General features: G+C 41.5%; 1 protein-coding gene across 1 annotated transcript; it reads right to left on the minus strand.

The window, feature by feature from the left end:
* Positions 1-634: 634 nt before the first annotated feature.
* Positions 635-9,987, minus strand: LOC138958289 (uncharacterized). Its single transcript, XM_070329400.1, has 6 exons — positions 9,753-9,987; positions 8,920-9,036; positions 8,429-8,510; positions 5,357-5,527; positions 3,145-3,245; positions 635-930 (listed from the first exon to the last, which is right to left on the minus strand). The coding sequence occupies exons 1-6, from the start codon at positions 9,903-9,905 to the stop codon at positions 883-885; spliced, it is 672 nt and encodes a 223-aa protein (XP_070185501.1). The 5' UTR covers positions 9,906-9,987; the 3' UTR covers positions 635-882.
* Positions 9,988-24,628: the final 14,641 nt, after the last annotated feature.

Genomic DNA, 24,628 nt, shown 5'->3' on the forward strand with positions numbered 1-24,628 from the left:
TCGCGATTCACCCCGGCGAAGCCGGGTATTCCTCTAGTATATATATATATGCTATTTCATATGTTACGTGGATTTCCATTGGTCAATTGGGCAAAACTGAGCTCAGTGCAAAAGTGATATCGACGACATTTCCGTCGATATCAGTTTTGATATCGACAACCTCTTTATTGCTTCCCCACTTCAAAAACAAAAACACCTGAATTTAAAAACAAACAAATATATATGAAAATGTAATGATCCCAGAATTTAGTTGAGCAAGTGACTAAAGACCTTTTGAAAGAAAAGACATTTTGAAATTCTGAAAAGTACAAGAAAAGAGTGAACAAAAAGAAATAATAATCAGAGGGAGGGATATGGAACAGCCAAAACTGAGACAAATACTTTTGTAATTTCTTTACAGTAAATACAAAATGTCCAGAGAATTAGCAATATATCTAACATTGACTGACTGTGTACAGTACACTTTGTTGGGAGTGATTTGTTTTGGACAGAGAATACACTTTTGTAAAACATCGGCAGTCTTTTGTGTTGGTGATAACGGTGTGTTAGTGGGTGGGTGTTAGGGTGTGTGTGTGTGTGTGTGTGTACTCAGGCAATCAAACAGACACGCACACACAAACCTGCCCGCACCGAGTTCCTTTAAATGATTTTTTTTACATCTACTAACAAAATATAACATAAAAACATTTTTTAGAAACACAAAACATAAATGTAACACAGATATCATAAATGAAGGAACGACAGCCTATTCCAAAATCCTACTCGTTAACAGATTTGTACAAAGCTTGTTGCAAAACCAGATTTTTTCTCCGACGGCGTTTGTCATCCACTTTACACGGTAGCACTTTTTCCTAAACGATCAGCTGATTCGCAGACCTGTCTTCAGCTGAATGGAATCGAACGACGGCCAACTGGTGGGTTGTTAGGACTCTGTAGCAAGCAAAAAGAAAGAACTACTGAGAAAATTTAAACAAAAATGCAAGTACCGTCTAACTGTCCTTCCTTCTAGTTATGTGTTCTCCTGTCCGTCCGTCTGCCTACGTCTCTGACCATACCGACCCGTGTGCCGTTCCGGTTATCTCTACATTAAACCGTTCGTACATGTATCCTTTCATCCATGAGTCTGTCCATCCATTCATCCATCTAACAAAGCATCGATGTAAACCGTGGAATACCTGTTCTTCACGGCGTTAGACATTGACACTCTCATCTCCTATTCTGTGACATATATACTGTTCAAAAAAAGAAACGCATAGCTTGTAATATTTGGTTAATTTAGTTATATGGCTACAAGGATATCCACCAAACTGCAGAAAATGTTTATCTGGTCGTCGACCTTTCGTCCATTGCCACAAGTGAGCTCTGCACGTGACGCATGCGTTATCAGTGGCTACAATGTCAAAATTGCTCATTTGGCATGACCACTCGTCATGCTTCAGTGTAATCTCGTGAAACTCGGGGAATATTGAGCTCTCACCATGTCTTCCAAAACCCATAAAAGCGGATTGTTCGCCACAAAGAAATCAGACGACAATTCAGCGACGAAAGATGGCCCGATTGAGCAGAGAAGACCGCCAAATTGCATTGGGTCGTTTACAAGCAGGCCAAAGTCAAAGTGCAATCGCCAGGCACTTCCACGTGTCCCAGAGCACCATCAGTAGACTGTGGGTCAGGTTTCAAGCCACTGGCTCCGTTGCTGACTTGCCACGAGCGGGAAGACCAAGGGCGACAACTGCTGCTCACGACCGCTTCATACGGCTCCGCCACCTTCGGAATCGTTTCCTGTCGGCCTCATCTTCTGTCCAGGCTCTCCCCGGGTCACACCGATTATCGGACCAGACCGTGCGGAACCGCCTGCATGAAGCTGGTTTGAGAGCTCGCAGACCTCACAGAGGAGCTGTCCTCACCCGCCGCCATCGCCAGAACCGAGTGCAGTGGGGCAACCAGCACCTTCGCTGGACCGTCCGGAATCACTGGAGACACGTGTGGTTCAGCGACGAGTCCTACTTCCTGCTCCAGCGACATGATGGTCGGAGGAGGGTCTACCGGAGAGTAAACGAACGTTACGCGCCCAACTGTGTGGATGAGGCACCCGTTCATGGTGGTGGAGGCGTCATGGTGTGGGGGGCGATCAATACCGCTGGAAGGAGCACCCTGGTGCACGTCCAAGGGCGCATAACTGCCCAGCGATACGTGGAGGAAATTCTGCGCCCACACGCCCTTCCTCTTCTGGCTGACCAGGATGCCATATTCCAGCAGGACAACGCTCGCCCGCACACAGCACGACTCACCACCCAGTTCCTCACCGACCACCATGTCCAGGTGCTTCCCTGGCCATCCATGTCGCCAGACATGAACCCGATAGAACACCTCTGGGATGAATTGGACAGACGTGTGCGCAGGCGAGAAGAAGCGCCGGCAAATCACCGCGATCTATTGCAGGCACTTCAGGAGGAGTGGGACACCATCCCACAGCAAGATATCCGGCATCTGATCCAGTCCATGCCCAGAAGGTGCCGGGCAGTTGTTGCTGCTCAAGGCAGTCACACCCCCTACTGACTTGACAGCCTCGGCACCCAATCGTATTGATTGACTGATTGATTTGAAGATGCAAATGAACTGTGTGTGCATTCAACTGTGTCCATACCAAATTTCAAACAAATAATCTAAATATTGGATTTTCTGTTAATTTTTTCGAAAAATAACACAAATTTGGCAAGTAGCAACTATGCGTTTCTTTTTTTTGAACAGTATATATACCTTTCCCCGATTACAATCCAAGACCCATTTCTAACGGCCTTAGCATATGTCCCGTTACGGTATCCTTCTCTTCATGTCAATTTGCGCTTTTGCCTCTCTGTCTGCCTGTCTCCTTCTGTCTCTATCGCTATGTCTGTCTGAATGCCTACCTGTCTGCCTACCTGTCTGTCTGTCCGTCTGTGTCCCTGACCCCCCCCCCCCCCCCGTCACACACACACACACACACACACACACACACACACACACACACACTCCACCCCGCCCCCATAGGGCGTTGACTAGATGTACAAGATCAAACCACTATTCAATAAATTAAAATGTAATTGAAATAAGTCAACTTTATATCCCCCCCCCCTCCCACAGAAAAAAAATATATATACTGACCGCGGTAGGCAATGGCATGCAGTTCAATGGGATGGTCAAGGGAGACCGGTCAGCAATTGTGGGCTGGAAGTCGGTGAAGAAATAGGTCACCTCAGTGTCCGCTGAAACAGACGATTAAAAATTGGGTATAATTCTTCTGTGCGGTGTCTGAAAAAAGACAAAGATTCTCAGAGACACACTGGAATTATGACTAATTTGAACGGTATTTGTAAATTAGTAAGATTTCAATACTACATGGTATAGTCTTTTTTATTGAGGCAAACTTTCCACACGTGCCCTTTGTCCACGTGTTTCAGACAAACTCCGGCCTGCCATGTCTTGTGGGAAAGTTTGACTCACAAAAGCAAGAGTATTGACTCTTTCACGGCCCGTACATTACCCGACAAACTTATTTCCGAACATCCTTTCTTCTTCTTCGTCTTCTGCGTTCGTGGGCTGAAACTCCCACGTACACTCGTGTTTTTTGCACGAGTGGAATTTTACGTGTATGACCGTTTTTTACCCCGCCATTTAGGCAGCCATACGCCGTTTTCGGAGGAAGCATGCTGGGTATTTTCGTGTTTCTATAACCCACCGAACTCTGACATGGATTACAGAATCTTTTTCGTGCGCACTTGGTCTTGTGCTTGCGTGTACACACGGGGGTGTTCGGACACCGAGGAGAGTCTGCACACAAAGTTGACTCTGAGAAATAAATCTCTCGCCGAACGTGGGGACGAACCGTGACCGCTCACGCTGACAGCGGCCAACTGGATACAAATCCAGCGCGCTACCGACTGAGCTACATCCCCGCCCCGAACATCCTTTAAAACAGGCATTTCCGTTTGATAAGTTCATATTCGAAATATTACCAACTACATACGCAAAAACATTCAAGTACATTTACCGCCGTACATGCCATAGACAGGTTGTTCTAGACCGACCCCTTTGTTAAACTACTCATCCGACCTAGAACAGAACGAATACAGGGGACCCCCGCTTTTAAGACCTAAACAAATCTGAGAAAATCGGGTCTTAGAAAGGAGGGAGTCTTAAAATTGAGGTAATTTTACAGAGGTTAAAGGCACAGTAAGCCTCCCGTAAACTATCACAGAGCTCCCCGAGCGTCAACATACAGTACCAGCATACTTCCATTTGAACGCTCACCGAACGGGAACATCCTGGCTGCTTTCTGTCGAGCGTGAGAAATTTTCAAAGAATTTATTTTCGTGGACTTGGCCCTTTACAACAATGGCGCCTCGTTTTGGTGCTGGACGGCTGTTATGAATATCCCGGAAATCACGCCCGGACAGTAAGCCTCCCGTAAACCATCACGGATACTGTCAGGCGTTTACACACAGTACAAACACCCTTCCATTTGAACGCTCACCAAACGGGAACATCCTAGGTGCCCTACGTAAAGAGCGAGCAATTTTTAAAGAATTAATTTTGCAGATTGTCTCGAACACTTTTTGGACCCATCCTGAACTCAGGTCAAAAATGAGTTACTTCCCTTAAACTGGCGATAGCCGTGGATCGATGATTATCAGAATATTTTTGGACCGTGGTGCGTTTTTGCGCTAGACCTAACTTTTAAAATCTAAATAATAAATTGACAGCTTGTTACACAAACATTCTTTAATCATAAAAGAATTCTTTTTTCATCAAGACAAGATCAGTGCAATTCGAAGTTGTGAAAGTTTGAAAAAAGAAAAGCCCGGAAGCAGGGTCACGCAAGGGTCGTAGCAGACGACGGTTTATGCGGCATATCGCCGTTCCTCTCAACAGTCAAAAGCCATCGCTAGAGTTCTTGTGAACCACAGCCGTTTGTTTCGTGCATAAAAACGTGCTATTGTAGATAAGCTCACATCGAGTCGCATTCAAATGACTAACTGACGACTACATTGTGAAAAAGGGAAACTGGATCACACGGGTTCACGATGGCTCAGGGGTAAGATAAACCACGCAAAAATAAATTCTTTGAAAATTGTTCGCTCTTTACGGAGGGCACCTAGGATGTTCTCAATCGGTGAGTGTTTAAATGAAAGGGTGTTTGTACTGTGTGTAAAAGCCTGACCGTATCTGTGATGGTTTACGAGAGGCTTACTGTGCCTTTAAGAACAGAAAGTCTGAGAAAACAAGGTCTCAAAAAGGAGGAAGTCTTAATTAGGGGGTCTTAAATGGGGGGGGGGGGGGTTCCACTGTATTCGCCAGCTTTTAGGAAAGCACGTACCGCCTTGCATGTCGCCGTAGGTAGCCTGAACGATGGGCGTGCAGTCGCTGACCGACACGGCAAGTTTGGCCGTAGTGCCGGGCTGGGTAGAGGGAGTGAACTCCCATACGTTGGCCTTCAGGTTGTCTGAGCTTGATCCGAACACCACCTGGCCGAAGAATGTGGCGTTTGCTGCAGAACGAGTAACAGAAAAGATTACCAAAAACATTCCAGCGCCACCATGCCAATGAATGGGACGTTTGTTGCCAAATGGATCACTGAAAAGATTACAAAAAACATTCCAACGTCACCATAACGTGAACTTTTCTGTCTTGCTGTGTATAGTTGTCTTCTGTCAATGTATATGTATATGTACATGTATATCTTTCTCTCTCTCTCTGTCTCTCAAAAAAGACCAAATACATGTTAATAACAACAAGACAAAAGAGACAAAACATACGAAACAATCCTCAGTCATTCCATATTAATTGGTAACGACGCAATAGAGGAGGTAGGAGATCATGAAGTTTTGGGAGTAAATATCGATAATAATTTGTCTTGGGTCCATCATGTTCGGTCGGTATGTAAAACAATGTCGAGAAAAATTTATCAGTTAAATAGAATTAAACACTTTCTAGATCAGCACTCAAGGTTATTATACTTTAACGCATATATACAAACCATCACAGATTATTGTTCAACCATCTGGGACTCTGCCAGTGCTAATATTTTAAAACCATTGTATAGTTTACATAGGCGAGCGCTGAAACTAATTTTACTGAAACAATCCAGTCTTGTATTTGATGATTATAAGAAACTTAAGATTCTCCCATTAAAAGAAACATTTAAATTAAATGAAGGCGTGCTCCTTCACAAAATACTTTCCGGCCGTGCACCACGAACTTTCGTTGCAAACTTTAAAGTCAAACCAAACCGAAAGTTTAACGTCCCAATTCCAAGGATAGATCTCTTCAAATCAAGCTTAGCCTATCAGTCTGGTAGCGTCCTGTGGAATTCTCTCCCGGAATTTGTGAGAGTCCCAATGAGTCTCAATACTTTCAAAAAACACCTTTCACTATATTTAATGTTAAATTACGAAAAATCACAGTGATGGAAGACTTCGTTTGGTTATATTTTCATTTGTCCAAAGCATCAGTGTTCTTTATATCCACACAAAAACACTCAAAGCTTTATTAACACATTTACTCATGCATGTGTATTCAGCATTGTTTTCACTACGTTACATATACGACGCTTTATATTTGTGTATAATATGTAATGTGTAAATATTCATATGTTGTTGTTTTTCTCGACCTTTTTCTACGTTAATATCCGTGTAAATATGTGATTAGATTAGTCCCCTCTCTGGGCGAGGGCTGGTTGAAACAAAAGCTCGTTGTATTGCTTATGCCACAACCCTCGAAAAATAAAATTTGATTTGATTTGATTTGATTTGACCTCTGTCTCTGTCGCTCGGTCTCTGTCTCTCTCTTTCTCTGGAAATGTTCCAGCATGCTCATGTAATGCCTCACATTAGTTATGTTTTGACGCTCTGGGATGGCAGCAGTGATGTCCACCGTTGACAAAGATAGACTCTCTCTGTCGTCGCTCGGCTAAACTCATCGTGAACGATAATGCCTCAACAGATACGAAGTTAAAAATGCTTAACTTTCCTCCACAGGAGAAGCATCTTAAGTTAAACAAATCCATTTAGATGCATACATTGTATTACGGTAAAGTGCCGATTTACATTACATCAATATTTTAAAAAGCTACCGACAGATATGGGTCTGTCAACTTGATCCCGCCGATTCCACGAATTGACCTTTATAAGACCATTCTTACTTTTTTGGGTACATCAGTCATGAATTCACTGCCATCATCCTTCAAGCACTTGAAATCATTAAAAAAAAATTAAAATGTGTTAAAAAACACTTCATGTCGGAGTAGTTTAACGCGTTTCGATTTACCACAGTTAGTATTATGTCAAATATATGCTGTTCATTTTATATTCTGAAACATTTTTATTCCATTGCTACTAGCTTGTAAGTATAATTGCCTGCATAGTATTTGATTTTGTGAATAACCACATGTGTATGCTCTTCATGCATCATCTTCATCATCATCATCATCATCATCATCATCATCATCATCATCATCATCATCATCATCATCATCATCATCATCATCATCATCATCATCATCATCATCATCATCATCACCATCATCATCATCATTATCATCATCGTCATCATCATCATCATCATTGTCATCATTATCATCACGTGTTTAAGTTTTTCCACCTCCTTTTGTTGTTAACTTTTTTGATTTTTAAAATTTTATCATTATCAAGGACAGATTGTGAGGAAAGGCATAGCTTTAAATCTTAATCCTTGTAAAATAAAGATTAATTCTCTCTCTCTCTCTCTCTCTCTCTCTCTCTCTCTCTCTCTCTCTCTCTCTCTCTCTCTCTCTCTCTCTCTTTCTCTCGCTCTCTTTCTCTCTCTCTGTCTCTCTCTCTCTCTCTCGCCCTCCCCCTCTCTCTCTCTCTCTTTCTCTCTCTCTCTCTTTCCCTCTCTCTCTCGCCCTCCCTCTCTCTCTCTTTCTCTCTCTCTCTCTCGCCCTCCCTCTCTCTCTCTCTCGCCCCCTCTCTCTCTCTCTCTCCCTCTCTCTATATATGTATTTATGATTAGAATAGTCCCTCTCTGGGCGAGGGCTGGTTGAAAAGAAGCTCGTTTATATTGCTTATGCCACAACCCTCGTAAAATAAAATTTGATTTGATTTGATTTGATTTGATCTCTCTCGCCCTCTCCCCATCTCTCTCTCTCTCCCTCTTTCGCCCTCCCTCTCTCTCTCTCTCTCTCGCCCTCCCTTCCTCTCTCTCTCTCTCTCTCGCCCTCCCCCCCCCCCCCCCTCTCTCTCTCTCTCTCTCTCTCTCTCTCTCTCTCTCTCAACAAGGGGCTCTATCCCATCTCCCCCTTTTCCCCTATCCCATCTCCCCCCTTTCCCCGTCGCGATATAACCTTGAATGGTTGAAAACGACGTTAAACACCAAATAAAGAAGAATCTCTCAACAGTCTTGCCAACCAAACCTGGAATGCACGGTTCCCTCATTGTTGGAGGAGCTGGCGAGTAGAAACACTTGCCGTCTTCTGTTTTGATGTATTGTTTTGCCTGAAAAACAGTTCACGTTATTGTGCGCACTTAATGAATGTAAAGTATACTGCAGTGCTTTTATTGTGAACATATGTGCATGTTTGCGAACGTACTTTGCATAGAAGGCTTTCTATATTTTTGTTTGTTTGAACTTGTGATATAAAGTTGTTGGTTTTTAGTGTGTGTGCCTTATTCGAATGTAGTATGTGTCTGTCTTTACGAGTTTGCATAAGCGATCGATTCAAAAATAAAGTTTGCCTAAAACCTTTATACTTTTTTTAAAGATAAATATCTGTTTCTATTTCAATATTTGCTTCTGTCACGTTTGATTAGTGAAGTTTCAAGCGGTGCAACTCTTCCACAACCAATACAAATCCTAACAGAGTTATCCCCGGAAATCGTCAATTAGGCCATGGAGTGAACTCACAGCGTTGTAGTCAATGACGACGGAGGTGGTGGTCATATTTCCCGTGACAAAGTTCTTGAGGTGAGCCTCCACCGTCATCACCTTGGCGTCGTAGTCGTAGGTCAGGAAATTGAAACCCTGTGACAATATGTATGTTTGTCGTCATGTTCACGACTTTTCAGTCATAACCAGCTGGGTACTAAAAAAAGATTGTTCATATGTGACAAATCGAGATAATGAATGGCCCGGGTTAGAGCTTCAGATGAAACGTGGATTGTCGAAGTAAAAGCCGATCAGGCTGCTTATGTATTTTATATGTAGAACCATAGGACGCAGGAATGCACAGTTTGGGGGGCCCTGTCCTTTAACGGAAACAGATAAGCCCCCCCCCAAAAAATTGTCTGTTTCTGGTAACATGGCTAAAAAAAATAGGGTAGGTAGGTAGGGATTTTTTTTTTTACCCCAAATGTAGACCAATAAAACTAACTTTAAAAATCGCGCAAAGAGACTGGATTCACTATACATAGAGACAAGACACTCAACACATTTACAAATCTGTGACAAAGACTGAAAGAGTAAATGGCTCGACTCTCTTGCTCCTGTGCAGACTATCATCAGGAACAGGTTCAGCCGCTTGAAACTGAAGGACGAGCCAATCGCCACCCTTGCTGTTCATTTTCTCACCCTGTCCTTTAAATACCACCAAAAAAAAAAATAAAAAAAATTTGAGTTTGGAAAAAAAAAGTTTAGGGTCGGCGCCGAAATTAGGGTCGGTCGGGTGACCAGAAACAGACAATTTTTTTTGGGGGGGGGCCTAACGGTCATCGTGCAGTAATAGCTTCCAGTGTACTCACGTCCACGGGCACACCTTGCCCCATCTTGACGGCCTGTCCGACCTCACCCAACGTGGCTGTGAACTGGTGGCTGATGCAGCATCTTTTGGGTGTCTCTTGGGTTTGACCTTGAGCAGTTGCCACGGCAACCAGGAGTAGAACGAAACGCTGCATTTTGCCTTGATTCAACAAAGTTCTGATCGAGATTCTGTTCGGTTTGGTTCAGTTGGTGGTATTCTCTGTGCTTCGCTGTCTTTGTGAAGCTGTTTTATAGAGGATTTATAGGTCGAGCTCAAAGTAAATCAAAGGTACTCTTTTATTATCTTGTACAAACTATGGGTTCAATAAGTGAACCCGTTTACTGTCCTATAGTGGGGGCTGTAGGTCGCCTATGAGACAACAGCTACTCTTTCTTATCTTTTCTTTAAAATACATGTACAAGCATGCGCTCCACAGAGAAAAAAAAACCCACAAAAAACACTCATGCAAGGAGGTTTAAAGATCTGTAAGCAAGCTACATTCACCGTTGACAAAAAACGCCGTAAACACCTGTCTGTCTTTTTGCTTGTATTTTGATCAATATGTCTCATGTTGTTTATAACGAAGGCATACTGATATGTCACTGCTCGTGTAGGTCAATGTAAAGGTAGTGAGTGCCATAACCATTTTGGTCGTAGGAGAGCGAGATGTTAGAGATTTGAACTACTCTCGGGTCAGCTTGATGAGGGCTGTGCCCACTCCTCTCCCTCACGTCTTTTCCTACCCCCCGCGGGTTAGGGGGAAGAATTTACCCGATGCTCCCCAGCATGTCGTAAGAGGCGACTAACGGACTCTGTTTCTCTTTTTACCCTTGTTAAGTGTTTCTTGTATAGAATATAGTCCATTTGTGTAAAGATTTTAGTCAAGCAGTATGTAAGAAATGTTAAGTCCTTTGTACTGGAAACTTGCATTCTCCCAGTAAGGTCATATATTGTACTACGTTGCCAGCCCCTGGAGCAAATTTTTGATTAGTGCTTTTGTGAACAAGAAACAATTACCAAGTGACTCTATCCCATCTCCCCCCCCCCCCCCCCTTCCCCGTCGTGATATAACCGTCGTGGTTGAAAACGACGTTAAACACCAAATAAAGAAAAAAAGAAGAAATGCCTTTTCCTTTTTCCAGCTTGGTGGACTGGAGAGCGCTCGGTAAAAAGAAGGCATTTACAGTCGCCCCGGATATGGATCGAACCCGCGACCTACAGTCAGAGAGGCCAACGCTCTAACCACTGTGCCACTCCTGCTCTCTATGGAGCTCGTGAAGAGTTTCATCTTAACCCTCGCATCCTCTGTCCAGGCGTTTACACAGCGTCAAGTTCTATTCACTCCAGTCTTTTACACAGCGTCAAGTTCTATTCACTCCAGTCTTTTCTGCGGAAAGTCAAACAATCACAAATAAGGTGATAACATCATTCATTAAGTTGTCATCCTAAGATTGAAGAAGCGACGTCGTTAAGTAGTTAACCCCCCCTCCCCCCCCCCCCCCCCACAAATTTTTTTTTAAATCCAAAAACATCACACACACACACATACACACAAACAAAAAAAAACACACACACACGCACACACAAAAACACACACACACACTCACACACACACACACACACACACACACACACACACACACACACACACACGCTCACAAAAAAACACACACACACACATTCACACACGCACACAAAAACACACTCACACACACACTCACACACACACACACACATACACACACACACGCACACAGAAACACACACACACACACACACACACACACACACAAACACACTCACACACACACGCACACAGAAACACACACACACACACACACACACACAAACACACTCACACACACACACACACACACACACACACACACAAACACACTCACACACACACGCACACAGAAACACTCACACACACACACACACACACAAACACACTCACACACACACACACACACACAAACACACTCACACACACACACACACACACACACACACACAAACACACTCACACACACACACACACACACAAACACACTCACACACACACACACACACAAAACACACTCACACACACACACACACTCTGCACAAGAAGCAGTCGTGATGTTGCGTTTTGGTATGTGTCCAAGTGGAGAGATGGTCTTAACCAAAGTAAAAGCATTGCAGACCTGAGATAAATAGTAGAACTGTTCACACGGGAATGACTGTTTCTTTAACAAAAGTCACTTTGACATTGAAGGCATCAAGGTCATCGCCAGAATATGCGCGTGTAGGGTCTTATGTTTTTTAAGCCGCCATTGTATGGGGCTTACTGGATTTGCTCTGTCTGTTTGTTTGTTTGTTTGTTTGTTTGTTTGAGGCGGGCGGGCGGGCGATGTCTTACAAACAAGTCAGGTAAGACTTGTATCTCTGGGTCAATTAAGCTCAAATTTCGTGAAATCGTAAGGAATAGGGTTAGACGGGTGTATGCAAAAAATTACATTCCTAACGGAAGTCAAACGGAAGATATTGGCTTTTAACACTTTTACAAACCGAACCAAGGGACGAAACCCACTGGCAGACACATAGGTTATGCGGGAATTCCCGCACCCACAACTCCGAGTTACTCCCCTTAGAGTCTCGTTCTATCACCGACATTATTGTATGGATGTGAAGTATGGGGTTTTGGTTCCTGTGAACTTGCTACTAAACTTCAATTGCGTTTTTATAAAATTGTTTTCAAACTAAAAAAATCAACTCCAAATGCTATGATATTTGGTGAACTTGGAAGATATCCACTAGATGTTAATATGAAATGTAGAATGCTTTGCTATTGGTATAAACTGATTAGTCCTATTCATAAAAATAAATTTTCAAGTATTGTGTATTGCTTTACTTATAGATTGTATATCAACAAGATGATTGAATCCAAGTACTTATGTTTCATTGAAAAAACCTTAAATGAAATTGGTCTCTCTGGCCTTTGGACTTCTCAAGAAAATATTCAATACTCAAGCACATGGTTTAAAAAGAAAGTAAAAAGAAGTCTATATGACCAGTATATCCATAAATGGTTTACAGAAATTGGAACAAAAAATATGTTTTGGAATTATCGAATGTTCAAAGATATTTTTGCATGTGAAGACTACGTCACAACCCTGCCATATCAGCAATGTGTTTCAATGATGAAGTTTAGAACATTAAACAACAATTTACCTGTACAGAAAGAACGTTATCTTAACATCCCGAGGTCAGAAAGAACTTGCACCAAATGTGTATCGCATGACATAGGTGATGAATTCCATTATTTATTTGTCTGTGATTTTTTCAAAGAAGAAAGAGCTGAGTTGTTACCACCTTACTATTGGAAAAAACCTAATGCACTTAAATTTAAAAAGTTATTTGCTACTAAGAAAAAGAAATTGCTAAAGAATATTTTGGACTTTACTAATAGAATTTGTAAAAGTTTTTCATAATTTTTTATTTTTTATTTTTTTATTTTTTATATTAGCATATATCATGATTGTATTGATTGTATTTATTGTTCAAAATGCCCCCATGGGTTATGGACCAATAAACTTGAACTTGACAGGAATGCGTGGCGATCGTTGGTTCATCGGCACAACATGCCCTTGGTTTTGTTTAATTTCATTTTACGTGCTCCGATATTTAAATGCTTAGTTGGGCTGTAACAGTGGAGTTTGTTTTATTGGCTCACGTAAGTGTAGCCTATGCGATGGTAAACTTTGTCTGTCTGTGCGTGTGTATGTGTGTGTGTATGTGATAGAAACTTTAACATTTGAAGACGTCACATTATGGCGTAAGAGGGTTGGACGTCACGCGAAGGAATTACTGAAAGTCTCGGTCATTGTTATTTTGAGCGGGCCGAGACTAGTTGGCAGTCGTGTCCCTGTAAGTAGGCTACACATGCAGACAGACAGATCTAGATCTAGTGTCTCGCTTTCTTGCACAGTGTCACCTATGCTTACTGTGTGTGTGTGTGTGTGTGTGTGTGTGTGTGTGTGTGTGTGTGTGTGTGTGTGTGTGTGTGTGTGTTAGTTAGCTGTTGCTTTTCGGGTCCAGCGGACCATAATAGGCCAAATCAGGACCCCTGCGTGTGTGTGAGTGTGTGTGTGTGTGTGTGTGTGAGTGTGTGAGTGTGAGTGTGTGTGTGTGTGTGTGTGTGTGTGTGTGTGTGTGTGTGTGTGTGTGTAACGGAGTGATTGAGTTTGTGTTACTGTTTGTCGATTTCTTACGTGAGCCTTGAAGGCTTCGCCTCTTGTTGGTGTGTGTGGTTCCGTGGTACGGACTCGTTTGCCAAATAATGTTATGTTTTGGTCTTATGTTATTATTGTTGTTTTTCAGTTTTTCATCGCAATCGTCTACCATGTCACCGGTCAATTGTTTTTTTAATTGTTTATTAATTTATTCATTTATTTTGTTTTTGTCCACTTTGTTTGCTACGCTGACGAGTTTTTCCTTTTGTCCACTTCGTTTCCTACAAGGTTTTGTCCACTTCGTTTCCTACAAGGTATGTTCAATACTTTTGCATTTTTATATCCTTCAAATGTATTGTTTAAAGTACTAAAGTTCTGATTTTAGATGCTCATTTTGATGAAGTGAGAAAAGTTCTTTGAACTTTCAATCGACGTTAAAATGTGAAAAAAATACTTTAAATTGGGAAGTTTTTGGAAAAAATGGCTTCTTTGCAAATTGCACAAATGCCATCGGTATTCCTCAGGACGAAGTGCTACTTGTTGACGTCCCAGCAAACACACAACGTAAATACGACGTTGCGAAAATGTGAATTTTTCGTGTCATTAGCAACGTTGCGAACTTTACGTGAAATTTACGTTGAGCCAACCAAAAAACGCAACGTAAAACCAACGTTGTGTCATTGTGAGATTTTGGTGTTCTTTCGACCTTGTAATACAACGTAAATTATACGTGAATTTCACGTTGCATTTTGGTGTCTTACAAATGTTGCGAAGATTACGTAAAATTTACGTGGATCCAACCAAAAAACACAACGTGAAAGCAACGTTGCGTTACAGTTGTGTTTTTTTTGTTCTTTACACGTTGGTACATAACGTAAATTTCACGTGGATTCCATCTTAAAAAGCAACGTAAAATCGACGTTGTATTAATGTGATTTTCTGGTGTTCGAACAACGTTGGTATAGGCTACTCACGTGATTTTCACGTGAAATTCACGTGATTTAAAAACAAAAGTTAGTTTGATACAACAAACGTTCCTACAACGTAGGTTCAACGTAAACACACAACGTTGGGGTTTGATTGATCGCCAACGTGCCCTCAACGTGAAATCCACAACGTAAATCCTACGTAAGTCATTACCAATTTTTCACCTGCACGGTTTCGTATCGTTTATCAAAGAAATGTGTATTTATAAAGCCTTTGAAAATTACGTAAGGTGAACAGATTTTCAAATACAGGAGATAGATATGTGCGAAACTATCACCGAATAACATATGACTCAGTCAGACGTTATGAAATTAAGCGCCGATGTACCGCGCAATGTATTTGATTGCTTTGGCGTTCCAAATGCGTCCGGTTACATTTTCTGGCATCATTAATGCATCAACGAGAATTGAAAAGTAATGCTAAAAATATAATTGTGTAGGCCTACGTTTAAAGTTGATCTACTGTGCTCATCAAACCTCTTGTTGTATTTTGTAAATTGGCGAGAGGGGGGCAGAATACATGAAGCTAATCTCTGTGATTGTCTATACGTGCGTGTGTGTGTGTGTGTGTGTGTGTGTGTGTGTGTGTGTGTGTGTGTGTGCGTGTGTGTGATTACACGTGTTAGTGTGTGTGTGCGTGTGTGTGTACACGTGTTAGTGTGTGTGTGTGTGTGTGTGTGTGTGTGTGTGTGTGTGTGTGACATCAGTTTGTGTATGTGTGTCACATCAGTTTGTGTATGTGTGTTTGTGGGTGGCTGTGTGTGTGTGTGTGTGTGTGTGTGTGTGTGTGTGTGTGTGTGTGTGTGCGTGCCTGCGTGTGTGTGTCTGTGTGTGTGTTTGTGTCCCTCGGCGCGTGACAATAATATTATTATATTATATCTGCCAATAAGTTGAACTAAAACAGGGTTCAAGTGGGAATTACACCTGCAAAAACAGGAAGGGAGCAGAATACATGTTATGAACTCCGTTATTTATTGTTTGAAATGTTATAACCTGGGAGAAGTCACCCTCGCAACCCGTCCTTAGTTTCTCTTGACCTACCCTTGAAGTATTCTTGAGGACATGACTAGACTACCCGATTGCGCCCATTGCACGGCATAAGAGAGCGCCGTTCCACCCGGCCGATTCCGCTATAGTCGACGTCACGCGTCCAAGGGAGGTAATTTTCGAGCTAGCTGCATTGACTCGGCCAAGAACGCAAATTTTCTTCGATTGAAGGCATTCTAGCATGTCTAAAATCATGGGACTTGTGTTATCAAGCTTTTTAAATCACCAAGTAACTTTTAAGAATAGTTTCAGTTACATGCGAACTCATTCTGCTGAACGGATTTTGAGAGCCAGTACCCAACAGCCTTGAAATGCACCTCTTTCCTTTTTATATTTAGTCAAGTTTTGACTAAATATTTTAACATCGAGGGGGAATCGAAACGAGGGTCGTGGTGTATGTGCGTGTGTGCGTGTGTGTGTGTGTGTGTGTGTAGAGCGATTCAGACTAAACTACTGGACCGATCTTTATGAAATTTGACATGAGAGTTCCTGGGTATGAAATCCCCGAACGTTTTGTTCATTTTTTTGATAAATGTCTTTGATGACGTCATATCCGGCTTTTCGTGAAAGTTGAGGCGGCACTGTCACGCCCTCATTTTTCAACCAAATTGGTTCAAATTTTGGTCAAGTAATCTTCGACGAAGCCCGGACTTCGGTATAGCATTTCAGCTTGGTGGCTTAAAAATTAATTAATGACTTTGGTCATTAAAAATCGGAAAATTGTAAAAAAAAATAAAAATGTATAAAACGATCCAAATGTACGTTTATCTTATTTTCCATCATTTGCTGATTCCAAAAACATATAAATATGTTATATTCGGATTAAAAACAAGCTCTGAAAATTAAATATATAAAAATTATTATCAAATTTTTTTTTCGAAATCAATTTAAAAACACTTTCATCTTATTCCTTGTTGGTTCCTGATTCCAAAAACATATAGATATGATATGTTTGGATTAAAAACACACTCAGAAAGTTAAAACGAAGAGAGGTACAGAAAAGCGTGCTATCCTTCTCAGCGCAACGAATACCCCGCTCTTCTTGTCAATCGGCAATGCGATCGTGACGTCACAGCCACTGGTTTTCTAAGCGGCGGCCATCTTGGTAAGCAGGATATTGCGTGCTTCGGCTGCTACTAGTGCTAGTACTGGTTCAGTTAGCGTTTGGGAAGTTCTTCGGCTGTCATCATGGAAACCATGAATGTTCTGTATGAACGCTTAGTGGGACTGATTTACTGGCCAGATAGGCAGTCTCTGCATGACAGCATGCCACATGAGTTCATTGAGGCCTTTGGAAGAAATGTTGCTGTGATCATTGACTGCTTTGAGATTTTTATTGAAAAACCTTCAAATTGTAGGGCTCGCTCAGAGACATGGTCAAATTATAAACACAACCACACCATGAAATATCTCATAGGCATAACACCACAGGGGGTTATTTCATTTCTGTCGAAGGGGTGGGGAGGGAAGGCAAGTGATAAGATGATAACAGAAAATAGTGGATTTCTGAATCATCTGTTACCAGGAGACAAAGTGCTAGCAGATCGCGGCTTTGATATAGAGGAGATTGTAGATCTTGCATGTGCAGAGGTGAAAATCCCTGCATTTACTAGGGGAAAGTGTCAGATGCATTCCCAGGACATTGAGCAGACAAAGAAAATTGCACATTTAAGGATCCATGTTGAACGTGTAATTGGCAATGTTGCAATGAAATATACCATTCTGAGTAGTACTATCCCCATCAATCTAATACTGCCTTGTGAAGGCGAGGATGTAACATTCCTCGACAAAATAGTGGTTGTTTGCTGTGCCCTGACCAACATGTGTCCAAGTGTGGTGTGATTTTGTTTGACTCTGAAGATGTGTGTGTATAGCATTCTGGAATCATCCCATTGTATCAGAATTGTGTTTACAACTTTCTTGTCGTGCTCTGACTTGTATGTGCAGTGACATGGTGATTTGTTCTGTTATTTTCAGAGTTTAAATGGCTTACATTAAGTAACAGTCACACCAACAAACACTGAAACAGGCACATATGTATGAACAGCTCAAGTCATGTGTATGGGACAGAAGAAAGATTTATTTTGTGTCACATTATCATTATAACATATACATGCATGTACATTCTATGAGTCTAGTACTAGTAGACAGCTGCACATTCTTTTTCCAATGTTGTACTTTTCTGTGCATGTGCTCACAGTACAAAAATAAAAAATAAAAACAGAACACATTTGTTTATGAAGTCAACCAAATATTTGTAATGTGTGTGTGTGTGTGAATTCAGATTTGGCACACAAATGAAACAACAAGTAAGTGTGCAAGACTTGCACAGTTAGGCAAATACATACTTCAAAATATGCAGTCACTCAGTCTTATAACCTCAAACAGCATGACACTGACAGAAAACCCCCAGACAGCTACACTAAGCTAAAGTGACATGTCTTCTTCTTCTTCTTCCAATAATGTTCAGCGATCAATGAATTGACCATTATTAACATGTTGGCGAAGTGCAAGCCGGACAAAACCAAGCATCATCTTTCCCTGGCAAATGATCAAGTCCAACACATGCCGTGTGGTACCACTGAACTTTGCAATTTTCACTGTCACAAGCAACCATGTCACCACTTTCAGGCTTGCGACACAAACACCACACACTGACTTTTCTCCTGGGCTTGCCCTTGGAACAAATAACTCTTTTGGTTCTTTTCGGGGGAGGATTGCTTTTCTGAGGACTGAGTGGCATTCTTTCAGAAGTTCTGGTTAGATGCTGTGTCTGTGAATCTGGAGTGACAATCACAGATGTTGAAGCTGTGTGAATGTTTGTGAAGTGTTTTGCAACCATCTCTGGCAGGACAACTCTTTGAAAAAGATGCCTTGGCTTTTTCCTCTGCGCGCTGCAAAAAGGCAGCGTCTGGCTCCACCCTCACAACCAAAAAATCTACTGTGGTCCACACAACAAAGTCACAGTAATCAGCCTTGGTTGCAAGAAGCTGACACTGAACCTGGGCGTAATAGGGATGGCCAGGTTTCAGTACAAATTCCCCATCACTTTGCAACGACAAACAGAAACATGTATCATTGCACGCCTCACGCACAGTCACCTCTCAGCGCTGCTTACCAAGATGGCCGACGCATCACGCGTGCATGGGAACACCTACGTCATCGCGCATTGCCGATTCCACGGGCACTGCCTTTGCCACGGGCGGTGGAGTGACGATGCTACGAGTATACGGTCTTGCTGCGTTGCGTTGCGTTCAGTTTCATTCTGTGAGTTCGACAGCTACTTGACTAAATATTGTATTTTCGCCTTACGCGACTTGTTATATTTAGTCAAGTTTTGACTAAATATTTTAACATCGAGGGGGAATCGAAACGAGGGTCGTGGTGTATGTGCCTGTGTGCGTGTGTGTGTGTGTGTGTGTGTGTGTAGAGCGATTCAGACTAAACTACTGGACCGATCTTTATGAAATTTGACACGAGAGTTCCTGGGTATGAAATCCCCGAACTTTTTTTTCATTTTTTTTATAAATGTCTTTGATGACGTCATATCCGGCTTTTCGTGAAAGTTGAGGCGGCACTGTCACGCCCTCATTTTTCAACCAAATTGGTTGAAATTTTGGTCAAGTAATCTTCGACGAAGCCCGGACTTCGGTATTGCATTTCAGCTTGGTGGCTTAAAAATTAATTAATGACTTTGGTCATTAAAAATCTGAAAATTGTAAAAAAAAAAAAAAAATTTATAAAACGATCCAAATTTACGTTTATCTTATTCTCCATCATTGCTGATTCCAAAAACATATAAATATGTTATATTCGGATTAAAAACAAGCTCTGAAAATTAAATATATAAAAATTATTATCAAAATTAAATTGTCCAAATCAATTTAAAAACACTTTCATCTTATTCCTTGTCGGTTCCTGATTCCAAAAACATATAGATATGATATGTTTGGATTAAAAACACGCTCAGAAAGTTAAAACAAAGAGAGGTACAGAAAAGCGTGCTATCCTTCTTAGCGCAACTACTACCCCGCTCTTCTTGTCAATTTAATTTTTAGAGCTTATTTTTAATCCAAATATAACATATTTATATGTTTTTGGAATCAGAAAATGATGGAAAATAAGATGAACGTAAATTTGGATCGTTTTATACATTTTTTTTTTTTTTTTTACAATTTTCAGATTTTTAATGACCAAAGTCATTAATTAATTTTTAAGCCACCAAGCTGAAATGCAATACCGAGTCCGGGCTTCGTCGAAGATTACTTGACCAAAATGTCAACCAATTTGGTTGAAAAATGAGGGCGTGACAGTGATCCATCCACAGCACCAACACGGTAGACACGTATTCATACGGTATCAGCCGTACTAAAAGGATTGTGTTTCTTTATATTATGTATAGAGGACCAAAGTCGCATGTTCAGTGCTTGTTATTCTCTCATATATATATATATATATATATATATATATATATATATAGATACATGATTTATCCACAGTATAGGTACATGATTTATCCACAGGATAGATGCATGATTTATCCACAGCACCAACACGGTAGACACGTATTCATACGGTATCAGCCTGACAGCCCCCTCCTTCAACCACGGATCGTGATTCGCTATAAATGATACTTCAGGGTAATGCACAATCACGATCGCCTTCACAGATAACACACAGCGTGCTCGTTACTGCACACTATCCCGTCAACAAAATCTTCTAAAAACATGTGTTCCACACTCACTGGGCTAGGAAGAGGGACGGGGGTGTGTGTGTGTGTGTGTGTGTGTGTGTGTGTGTGTGTGTGTGTGTGTGTGTGTGTGTGTGTGTATGTGAGTGTGTGTGTGTGTATGTGTGAGTGAGTGAGTGGTGGTTTTCGATGTTTAAAAAGAAAGGGGCTGCCACAGGTATCTGTACAAAATCCCACGTTCTGGATCATGGTACACCTAGTACCTAGCCGCTCCATCCTCTGCATGCGTTACACCCCTTTCTATCCCCAGTAAGCTATACCGAGAGGCATAAATTCCGCAAACTGTACTTTAAAAAAATCACAAAAAATCAACTCAGTGGTGAATGTTTTCAATGTTTGAATATTTTATTTATTGGCCATTTTAGTGTTTATAAACCTTCGCTTTATTGATTTTGAATAGAACATCATGAAATGACAATTTTTCAAAAAAAGTGACTGAGTCCAAGCGCAATGATTTCGGAAAACGTTCAGTGTTCATCACGTTCAATGCTTTGGCCAGCTCTAAGCATCCCAATCGCTTGCTGTCTCTCTCCTTCATCAAGTCGTGGCATGATTGCGATATCTGATACAGCCAAACAGCCTGTTGCATTTTATAGGGCCATACACTATCTTTTTTACGTTATTGTCTCCCTTTCAGCCCATTGTCTTTATTAGCACAGTGAGCTGTGGCTGGATCAGCAATACTGCAAAGCGCACGCTGACAGCGTGAAACATTTGCTCCGACACTCAAGATGTCAACTACAAATTACAGGTTCAATCTGATTTTCGTTTGAGAGCAAAATCGTTCAATGCACTATTTGCAGAATTTATGCCTTTCAGTATATGTTGCATTTGTGTTTGAAAAAAACAACTCGTTAAGATGAAATAAAACTTCTCCGCAAGAAAACAAGCTAGTTATCAGCGTGGAACAAAAAGTGGTCCATATAAGGGGCCTTCCCTTAAATATTTTGCGCAGCAGCTTTATTGAAATACTAGAGGAATACCCGGCTTCGCCGGTTTTTATCCACCAGTTTGTGCCCGGGGTCCACCTGAATATGCCCACCAAATTTGATGCAGAATATTTACGATATCACAAACAGAACTCTACAATCCACAGGTGTTGCTTTGCGAGCTATAAAGAGCTATAAATATCTCACAACTTCTAAGGCGCACAACTCTGCAGAGTCTGCTGTGAAGGGCGGCGGTAGTCTTCCTGTCACACCCGCCCCCCGTTTGAATGAACCGAACCATGGATCCTCCAAGCTTAGGTCCCTCCCAGATTCGTGGAATGGGAACAGCACGAACATGATTCAGTGACCATGATGCCATTCATGATCATATTATGTCGAGTCCCATTCATGTTGACGACGCCGAATGTAATCGAGTGCCGAATCACCATTATCACCTTTGGAGGCGAAGTCCACTCACACAGGAATGAGACATTTAGAGCTTATCTCTAAGCCCTTTTTAGTCTGTTATGGCTTCTCAGAGGAAGGTCAGAACATACAAACTCGTTAAAATTAATATTAAAAGTCCTACGGTTTTGAGCCATTAAGGACTTGAGTGTTTGTCCGCTTTCAAAAAGAGGAAAGAAAGAAACAAACAAGTCGCGTAAGGCGAAAATACAATATTTAGTCAAGTAGCTGTCGAACTCACAGAATGAAACTGAACGCAATGCCATTTTTCAGCAAGATCGTATACTCGTAGCATCGTCAGTCCACCGCTCATGGCAAAGGCAGTGAAATTGACAAGAAGAGCGGGGTAGTAGTTGCGCTAAGAAGGATAGCACGCTTTTCTGTACCTCTCTTCGTTTTAACTTTCTGAGCGTGTTTTTAATCCAAACATATCATATCTATATGTTTTTGGAATCAGGAACCGACAAGGAATAAGATGAAATTGTTTTTAAATTGATTTGGACAATTTAATTTTGATAATAATTTTTATATATTTAATTTTCAGAGCTTGTTTTTAATCCAAATATAACATATTTATATGTTTTTGGAATCAGCAAATAATGGAGAATAAGATAAACGTAAATTTGGATCGTTTTATGAAAGAAATATTTTTTTTACAATTTTCAGATTTTTAATGACCAAAGTCATTAATTAATTTTTAAGCCACCAAGCTGAAATGCAATACCGATCCCCGGGCTTCGTCGAAGATTACTTGACCAAAATTTCAACCAATTTGGTTGAAAAATGAGGGCGTGACAGTGCCGCCTCAACTTTCACGAAAAGCCGGATATGACGTCATCAAAGACATTTATCAAAAAAATGAATCCCAGGAACTCTCATGTCAAATTTCATAAAGATCGGTCCAGTAGTTTGGTCTGAATCGCTCTACACGCACGCACGCACACACACACACACACACACACATACACACACACATACACACACACATACACCACGACCCTCGTTTCGATTCCCCCTCGATGTTAAAATATTTAGTCAAAACTTGACTAAATATAAAAATAAGCAGAGGAGGGCAGGGGGTGGGGTTGAGTTGATAATGCTCTGTGGAATTTGTTAAAATGAAAAGTAGTTAAGATGTTTCTTGGTAAGAATTATAAGTCTGTATTCTATATCTTGAATAACGGGTTTGTAAAATGATTTTTTTTTAATTCAAATCGAGTTAAAAAGTGGAACCTTTCAGGATCACCAATAAAACCAAATAGATGAGCAAGTAAGAGGAACACGAACAATAAATCTCAAAACTTTTTACAAATAAAAGGATTAGGCCAAAAAAAAAATTGTCTGTTTAGGGTAACATGACCAAAAAAAGTAGGGTCGGTAGGTAGGTAGGTTTTTGTGTGTGTGTGTGTGTGTGTGTGTGTGTGTGTGTGTGTGTGTGTGTGTAAATTCACTTCTTATATTTGATGAATACATGTTTCAAAACTAACGTATAAATAAAACAGAGAGAAAGGGAGAGAAAGAAACGCCAAATGTCTCTTTTTAGCATTTTTACCTCTTTTTTTTTCTTTTTTTTTTTGAAATCAAAAAAAAGTTTTTGGGTCGGCGCCAAATCGATAGGGTCGGTCGGGTTACCCTAAACAGACAATTTTTTTTTTTGGCCTTAAGATGTAAGCCACGAAGGCCGTGGTAATAAAAACAATATGTACAGTTTGGCGACTAGTGGGCCTTGGGTGAGGATAATTTGTCTAGAGGCTAGTCGCTAGAATCAGGAGGGATGGCGGGAGCCACTCGACCTCAAACTGAAACACGCTGATGTGATAATCTGGGCTTAGTTATACCCACAGCCCCATGTCCGAGTCCCTGACCAGTCGGCACAGCAGCAAGCTGTGTGACCAGCCTAGAGAACTGCTACTGCGCAAATAATCCTGGGGACTCAGACCATGGAGCTGCATATGGTCATATAAGGTTTTAAAGGTAATTCTATTTGTAGCGCATGGAGCGAAAATGTGTTGAAATGAATAGGGTTCTCCACAATGGCAGGACTTGTTAAAGATATGGAAGCGGCAGCCGCCGGCACGGAGGCGTCTGAAGATAGTGAGGAGGTTTGTTGGGAGACCGGGGTGTAGATCGTTCATATCAATGGGTTGATAGGACAGAGATGTTACGTACTGACTTCGAATGAGTTTACGGATTTTACTGTAGAACTCGGTTACTGAGTAGCCGATGTTAGTGTTAGCTGGGCTAGATTCTGCCGCTTCTTTGGCAGCGACATCCGCCAGTTCATTTCCCCGGACCCCTACGTGAGAGGGGACCCAGAGAAATGATACGGATGTGCCGGATGAGATTAACTGGTGACATCTAAAGAGGATTTCTCTTTGTAGCTCTGCCCGATTTGATGTGTTTCGATGCAGAGCTTGTAATGAAGAGCGCGAGTCAGAGCAGAAAACTACCGCACGCGGTGTGACTGGGAGGTCATTTATAAAAGT

The sequence above is a fragment of the Littorina saxatilis genome, linkage group LG2, assembly GCF_037325665.1.
Source record: "Littorina saxatilis isolate snail1 linkage group LG2, US_GU_Lsax_2.0, whole genome shotgun sequence".
NCBI lineage: Eukaryota > Metazoa > Mollusca > Gastropoda > Littorinimorpha > Littorinidae > Littorina > Littorina saxatilis.

Coding starts and splice junctions, on each gene's coding strand:
- LOC138958289 (XM_070329400.1), bottom strand. CDS start 9,905: ATGCAGCGTTTCGTTCTACTCCTGGTTGCCGTGGCAACTGCTCAAGGT. Junction 3,246..5,356: donor CTACGGCGACATGCAAGGCG/GTACGTGCTTTC, acceptor CGTCTGTTTCAG/CGGACACTGAGGTGACCTAT. Junction 931..3,144: donor GCATGCCATTGCCTACCGCG/GTCAGTATATAT, acceptor TGCTTGCTACAG/AGTCCTAACAACCCACCAGT.